Below are 7,523 nucleotides of genomic sequence, written 5' to 3' on the forward strand. Positions count from 1 at the left end.
TGTTTTTTCTTTTGTTTGGTTGTTTTCTTTTTCTTCCCTGTTTTCTTGTTTAAACATTTTAAACGCACAACCGACAACAACGACAGGCCTGGAAAAAAAGGCTTGCACGCGAGCAAACCCCAAAGGACAAACCAGGCAAGAAAAAAAAAAGAAGGACCTGTGTGGCGGCGACGCACTCGCTTCACCTCACGCCTGCCGGCCGTGTTGCTGTAAACTTAGATATTGCTTGTTCGTCAGCACGTGGCCCTGTCCATCCTGAATCTCCTCCAGCTCTTTCTCATCGCGCAGGCGCTTGCGAAACGTGCCGTGTACGTCGCCAAGCCGATCACGCATCTCAATTGCAGAGCGGATGGAGGCGATGCCCTCGAACTCGCGCAAGTTTTGTGAGACGCCGAGGCGGCGTAGGCCCTCCGCGTGCCGCTCCTGCCCAAAGTGCTCGCGGAAGACCTTCGGACCTTGGTACACGGTCCCTCCGCACACTTCACAAACGAATGACTTCTCCAGCTGCTGCAGTTGGATAAGCCAGCGAGGCAGGGCGATGCCATCCTCGCCAATGAACTTCTCATTAGCGAGTGAATCGGCAAGATCGCCAATGATGGCACCGGTCTTCCTGTCGACGCCGGAGCCGCCCGCGACGGCGGTCACAGGGGCGCCTCGGTTGAGCACCGCTGCGCTTCCGCCCTGTGCGTACAGGCTTTGCCGTGCCACGGCGTAGCTCATCGCGGTACCCTCCAGAGAGTTGGTGGAGTTCTTGCTGACCATGTCCAGAGATTCAGCAAACTCAGCGTCTGCCTGTGCACGGTCAACCTCCAGCTCCTCGGTTGTTTTGCTGTAGTCGCGCAGGATCGTCTTCTCCGTTTGCTGGAGCACGTCGAAGAGGAGGGAGCGGAGCAGGGAGGAGATCTTCGCCTCAACCACGCACACACCTTTCACGTCCGCGAGGGATTCGGGGAGTTGCTCCGCTAATTGGCGGAGCGCCGCGTTGCGATTCGGGTCTGCCGCGGGAAGGTTCACCTCACCACATTCTCCCTCTACCGATGACTGCACCAGCACGCGGCGGTACTCGACCAACTCCTTGACAAGGGACAGGGGCCACATGCTGTAGGCTTTGATGTACTTCTTCAGCGGCGGCGGAATCGCCAGCCCGCAGGAGGACTTGGTGCCGTGAGGGAGTCGCGGCCCTCGCTTCCGTGGGAGCCCTCCCCGTCTCCGTCGTCGGCGCTGTCGCTATCATCCTCTTTCCCATAGGCGTCCGAGATAACTTTGACGTCGTCGCTTTCCTTTGTAAGAGCAGACCAAAACTCCTCACAGCCGTTCTCGGCCTCTGTCAGCAGGCGAGGAACTTCTTCCGTGCTCAAGGGATGTACGCGATGGTAAAAGTCGTTCAGGTAAGTCAGCAGACCCGTCACAAAGTCCTTGTACATCGCAAAGCCAGTGAGTTTTCTGGTAGCGTCAACAGCGCCCACCACAAGTTCGGGTAGTTCAGGGACAAAGCGGAAGTACTCTAGGCGGCTGGGCCACGTCGACGCCCAAGCAGCGATCCGCCGGCGCATCGCAAGATGCACCTCCTCACCCTCGTACGTCGTAGTCGCCATGGCGGCGGTGCTAATCATAAACGTGCAGTGCTGATTGAACGGTGTCGCTAGGTCCAGGCAGCTGCCGTACCGCTCGTTTACCGCAAACAGCGTGTCAAGGATCTTTGGGTTGGGCATGGCGAGCTGATTCTTGACCGCCGGGAGGGTGCGGTAGGTCAAGTGATACTCGCGAAGGTCGGCCACCTTGCCCTCGAACTTCTTCACGGCCGAGGCGATTGCCTCTTCGCCTTTGCCCGGCGCTTCCTGGGCCTCCACGATTTCGTCCTCATCCAGGTAGATATCCAGGAGCTTCTCTGACAGTCCTCTGATTGTCTTCAATTGCTCTAGTTGAAAGTGGTCTAGCAAGATGCGGTGGCGCTCGTTTGTCACGTCTTGAGAGAAAAGCTCCTGCTGCACTACACTCTCAATGCACCTCTCAATGTCCGCCTCTAAGCTGCGGATGCGTTCGAGAACGCCCGTATCCATCGATTTTGCTTCTGTAAGAATAACGTGTTTCGGTTCTCTCCCACTCCTTTCAGAAGGAACAACGACGGCAGCAGCAAAACAAAAAAAAAAAAGGAGAGAGTGTGCGTAATGTCAACAGAAAAAATAAAAGGAAAGAGAAAGAAAAAAAAACTTGTTTCAATCTTTGCGTCACCACCCCGTTTAGAGGCAGTAGCAACGGAAAAGAGAGTGAAGCAGAAGGCGTGTGGAGAGAGAGTGGGAGGAAGAGGGATGCAAAAACAATGGTGGTTGTGTTTTGCCGGCGTAACAAGCAGAGAAGCAAGGAGTGTTTTTTTTTTTTCGTTCCCAGAATCATCCTCTATTTTAACAATAACACATACACACACACACGCATACACACGGACACAGTGAGTGCTTTGCTCGCCCCATCAACAAGAGTTGCGCAGCCTTACATCTTCTTGGTGGGTTGGGTGTTGAGTTTGGTGCGTTTGCGCGCAAACGAATGAACAGGAATGGTCTGTGTGTCAACTACATCGAAGCAAAAAAACAGATGAGAAAAAAAAAAAGAAAAGAAAGAAAAGATGAAAAAAAAGGGTCTGCCGTTCCTTTGCAAACAACAACAAAAGCAAAAAAAAAAAAAAAAAAAAGAGAGAGAAAGGTTACGTACATGATTCCGGACGACACAAGGAAAAGATGTGTTTTGTTCTCTCAGCGTTGCTTTCAAGTAACGCATTGGCGTTTTTCAGCGTGGCCCCGCGTCAAAGCCCAAAAGCGCAAAACAAGAAGAATAAATTAAAAAAACAGAGAAACAAACATGAAAAGCGTCTTCAGCATTCCGAAAGCGTCAATTTTAAAAAAAGACAAAAAGGAGGCTTCGCTGTTTACATGAGACTTGTGAGAAAGAGAAGGAAACAAATACACAACAAAAAAAAAAGAAAAACGACAGAGACTGCCCTGGAGTCATGTAAAAAAAAAAAAAAATGAAACACGAAACACGAAACAAAGAGTTATTTTCGCTTGATGGTCAAGCGACGCCCACTCATGGCGTCCTTCTCGCTTTTGCCCGCTTCTAGGTAGTACACCCATTCCACTGGTGCCGACTGCCCCGGTGGGGTGCAGCTGACCAGAAGTTTGCCGCGCACAATGTCTGCGCCGCCGTAGCCGCGGTGGTGTCGTCCGCACTACTCCGGCCAGCCATGCCGGCTGCGAACGCACCGTGCTGGACGACACTCGAGCCTCTCTCCATGTTCGGCGGTGGTGGCCTGTATTGGATCGCGAGGTTAATCGCCTTCTTCGCGGGGATGGTCTCGGTCTTCTTCGTCACGATAAAGCACGATGGGTTATCGCTGGCGACGCTGATGGTGACAGGCTCGCTGAACACGTTCTTGAACAGGATTTGGGTGTTCTGCGAGCCGGCCTTAATCGCGATCGGGCCTTGTCGCTCCGGGCCGGTGCACGTCGCGATGACGGGAAAGGTGTAGGTGCCGCCGGTGGCGGAGCTAAATTCAATCACCTCCTTAATCGTGCCCACCGCCTGCGGTTCAAAAGTGAACTCCATCCCCACCTCCTGACCAAGCGGCCAGCCAGCGCTCGCCTGAGCTTTAAGCACCGCCGAGGACGCAGAAACAGCGCCGGCCGCGCCTGTGGATGCGCCGGCGCCGCCACTGCGATTCACGCTAATAACCGCTGCGCCGCCGCCGCTGTGGTTTTGGTTGGCGGAGCCACGCTGGTCCGCGGAGCCGCCACTGTTTACTTTGCGGGTGGATGGGGTGCTACGGTCCCTCAGCGAGCCACACAACTGAACCGTGAAATCGGTGTTGCTGTGGCAGAAGTGCGTAAAACGGAGAGCGAAGGTAACGCTTTGGCCGAGTGGGCAGACAACCTGGGTGGTTTTCTCTTGAGGCGCGGGGCTGGCAAACAATCTGAACACGTAGCGCGACATGCCCAACTCCGCAGAAGATAGGATCAGCCGCACCGGGGTGTAATCGCGCTGAACGAGAGGAACAAACTGCACCAACAGGTTCACGGCCCCTTTGGCGGGAACGGTGATGGTCGCCGGCACGACAAAGTAGTCCGCTAGCGACCCGGGCGAGGACGGGTTTGCACCCGCGTTAGCAGTGTTGGCGGCGTTTCCGTTGTTGCTCGAGTTCGCACCGTGGTTGCCGTTCGTCACAAGCTCAACTTTGGTCTGCACCACCACCGGCTTCGCGAGCGGGTTGCTGATAGGGATGTTGTGAAGCGCAGCTGCGCACCGTCGCGCGAAGGTCGCTGACGGTGGCGCTGGGTTGCCCGGACACATGCAGAGAGAGATTTCAAAGTACTGAACCATCTCTGGGCGCTCAGTGCAGCGCGCGTACACGGTGCCCCGGTAGATGCCCTCACGCATGCACTGGACCTCCAGCGCGCAGTCCTTCGTCGCGTTCGGCAAAATCTCCAGCCCGCTCGCGCCGCGCACGGTGAGAAGGCCGTCCTCGGGTTCGGGATTCCACACTACCTCGCGCGTGAAGCGAAGCGGGACGTTGGCCCAGTTGCGAATCGGAAACGTGAGCTCGTGAGCCGTTTTTGCCTCCATTTCGATCTCCGCAAGAGGCGCGGATGGGCCGGGAGGCTCGGCGTGACCATCGAGCATGAATGTGAGGCCGGTGCCGTCCGGCTGAGGAATAAACATGGTGCCAACATCGCTGGACGCCTCGGGTGTTTCCTTCGTCGGCGCGTACACAATCGCAAGGTCGGCCTTGCTCTTCGGCTTAATGGTAATGGCGATGTCGGCGTCTCTTGCCAAGGACCACAGTGCCTGATCAAACACCGGTGTAAAGCTCCACGGCTGGTTGAAGCTGTTTTCAACCGTGATCACCTGCGTGTCCGTTTCGCGAGCGCGGCAGCGGAACGACACAAAGCTCTTCGCCGCCGGCCTCCCGACGGCGTTCGCCTCCACGCTGATGCTCATGGGCGGCGAGTGGTCAAACGTCACCTCAAGCGTGCGGCGGAGGGAGCTGTCCGCGCGGATCGGCGTGTACGTGAACTCGCAGACGAACTCGGTGTGCGCGCGAATAAAGGCGCTTGGTGCGCTGACGGTCAGCTCGCCGCCGTGGCGCAGACCCCATGTGAACTTCTGTGAAATGTCACCGCTGTTCATGATGACCAAACGCTGCGTGGCAGAAGAGCCGACGACGACGTCTGCAAAGTGCAGTTGCTGGGTGTCCAGGTGGATTTCGGAGTCCTCGCAGGAGCCCGTCAGGAGCGCAAAAGGGCACTCGCGGCCGCAGACAAGCATCTTCATCTCTCGCTGGAACTCGCCCATGCGGTGCGTGGGCTTGAATGTCACTGTAATGACGCGGACTTCGCGCGGCTTCAAGAGCAGAGAGACTGGCCTGACGAAACGGAAATCCCTTTCTGCACCAGGTCATCGTCAAGGCAGCCAGTAAAGGACACAGGAGTAGGAATGCGACTCCGGCAGGCGATCTTCAGCTCCACCTCGCGTTTCTCGCCGATTCGAGCAACGCCGAGCTTGGCCACATGATTCAGCACCTCCACGTGCGGCACCACACCTTCGCCGCTGATCGGGACGTACACGGGGTAAACGCCGTTGAGCAGCAGTTTAAGTTTGTCGTCGTACGTGCGCACGTCGGTGGGGGCAAAGCTAAGCTCCACCTCACTCGTCTCGTTCGGGTTCACCACAAACGAGTTGTTGTCAAGATGGCACCACTCGTTGCCTTCCGTCATGCCGCAGTCCACAGTGATCACGTCCTTGTCATTGTTTGTCAACGTGAGAACGGTGGTTGGTGCATTGTTCGGATTGTATTGCGTGATGAAGCGGGGACCGAAGTCATACTTTTCGAAGCCAAGGTGCAGTTTGGGAATGTAGGTCACCGCCTGCACGCCGATCTGATACGAGGACTTGGTCGGGCCGGTTTTGAAGGTGATGCGAAACTGCCGCAAGGACTCCTCCGTGGTTGGGTGGTATACAAGTGTGACAATGACGCGCTGCTTGGGTGCCACAGTTCCCTGTGTGTTCTCCAACGTGACGAAGCGGCGCTCAGGCGCACTGACCATGAAATCGAACGGGTATTGGCCCGTGTTCGTCAAAACAAAACGGCGGGTAACACGCTCGTCAACCTGCACGCGGCCAAGGTTGAGCATCAGCAATTGTCCCTTGGTTGCAATGAGAGGCTGGGACGTCGCGCTGCTGTCGCGCGTTCCGTCGACGCCAGCAGCCTCCACGTACAGCGAGTCGTGGGTCGAGATACCCTCGCCTTTCACGTTGATTGTCAGTGGCGCGCTCAATTTCTTGACGCGGCAGATGACTGGGACGTTGTACTCCATCTCATCGACTGGGGCAAAACTGATGGTGATGAGTTGCTTGCTCTTGGGGCCCACAACGCCAGAGGCTGGCTTCACTGTCAGGTAGGAGTTGCTCGTGACACTCTTGACTTTTGCCGGACCGGTCCTCGCGCACGGCGGCAGCGCCGCCTTGGCGCACCGTGTTTGCCGTGGCAATTGTTGAGCTCTGGCCGTCGAGCTTGTCGAAGGCAAAAGTGGACGGGACGTCGTCGCGGTTCTCAAGCACAATCGTCTTCTCCACACGGTTGCGCACATTCACGCAGCCAAAGTTCAGTTTGCTGGTGGTGAAAAGGACGTCGGGTTCGACCGCCTTGCCAACAAGCAAGAACGGCACAGAGGCCTTTCCCTGAATATCAAAAGACCAGAGCGCCTCGCGCGTGCCCAGGGTATCAGCAGAAAACTCAAAGACCATCTCGAACTGCTTTCCAGCGGAAATGGTACCGCTGCGCGTGACGCAACGGAAAGGCGAAAGCGTACCGGAGGGTGAACGATCGGTCCACTCGAACGGGTAGTTCAGCGTAGTGGGGTTGATCACCTGGAACTTCATGGTGACGCGCGTGTGAAGTCCGCGCGTCATGAACTCCAGCAGGAGCGTCTCTGGATCCATGATGACGCCCGCCTCGCCGTCCACGCGGTTGTCCAGGTAAGTGCTCTGTGGAATGAAGAAGTGCACAAGCGGGCACTCCCCAATCCCACTAAGCGCCACCTCGCTCTGCGGCCGCTCACTGTAGGGGAACTGCATGACTAACGTCCCCGTCGCCAAGATGGCCGCGCGCGGGCAAAGACGACGGAGATCTCTGTACTCCCGCCAACAGGCACCACGCCCTCTGCCGGTTCCACGGAGAACTCACACCAGTCTTCTTCAACAGAGGGGACGACGTGGCAGCACCGTCCGCGATTTCGGAAGTGCTGAAGGCGCTCACGACATCGCCCTTCGCCCTTTGCATTGTTCGGAATTGGAAAGGCAAGCCAACTGCACCCGTGTTTGTGACGCAGACAGTGGCGACGCGGCGCTGGAACATCTTTCGTCGTCTCAAAGGCAATGGTCTCCAGCGGCTGAGCGCTCGTAGTGCCACCCCTTGTTCATCAACGCAAGTTGGTAGCGCGGCTTTCGCAGACGTAGCCAATTTGCAAGGGCACCAC

General features: G+C 56.7%; 2 protein-coding genes across 2 annotated transcripts; both read right to left on the reverse strand.

The window, feature by feature from the left end:
- Nucleotides 1-1,121: 1,121 nt before the first annotated feature.
- LOC126766735 (uncharacterized) lies at nucleotides 1,122-2,060 on the reverse strand. Its single transcript, XM_050484458.1, has one exon. It carries the CDS (start codon nucleotides 2,058-2,060, stop codon nucleotides 1,122-1,124), a length of 939 nt encoding a protein of 312 aa, XP_050340415.1.
- Nucleotides 2,061-3,046: 986 nt separating this feature from the next.
- On the reverse strand, nucleotides 3,047-6,362 carry LOC126766736 (hydrocephalus-inducing protein homolog). Its single transcript, XM_050484459.1, has 3 exons — nucleotides 5,411-6,362; nucleotides 3,255-5,363; nucleotides 3,047-3,186 (listed from the first exon to the last, which is right to left on the reverse strand). Exons 1-3 carry the CDS (start codon nucleotides 6,360-6,362, stop codon nucleotides 3,047-3,049), a joined length of 3,201 nt encoding a protein of 1,066 aa, XP_050340416.1.
- Nucleotides 6,363-7,523: the final 1,161 nt, after the last annotated feature.

Source organism: Bactrocera neohumeralis, unplaced genomic scaffold, assembly GCF_024586455.1.
Source record: "Bactrocera neohumeralis isolate Rockhampton unplaced genomic scaffold, APGP_CSIRO_Bneo_wtdbg2-racon-allhic-juicebox.fasta_v2 ctg2333, whole genome shotgun sequence".
Classification (NCBI taxonomy): Eukaryota; Metazoa; Arthropoda; class Insecta; order Diptera; family Tephritidae; genus Bactrocera; species Bactrocera neohumeralis.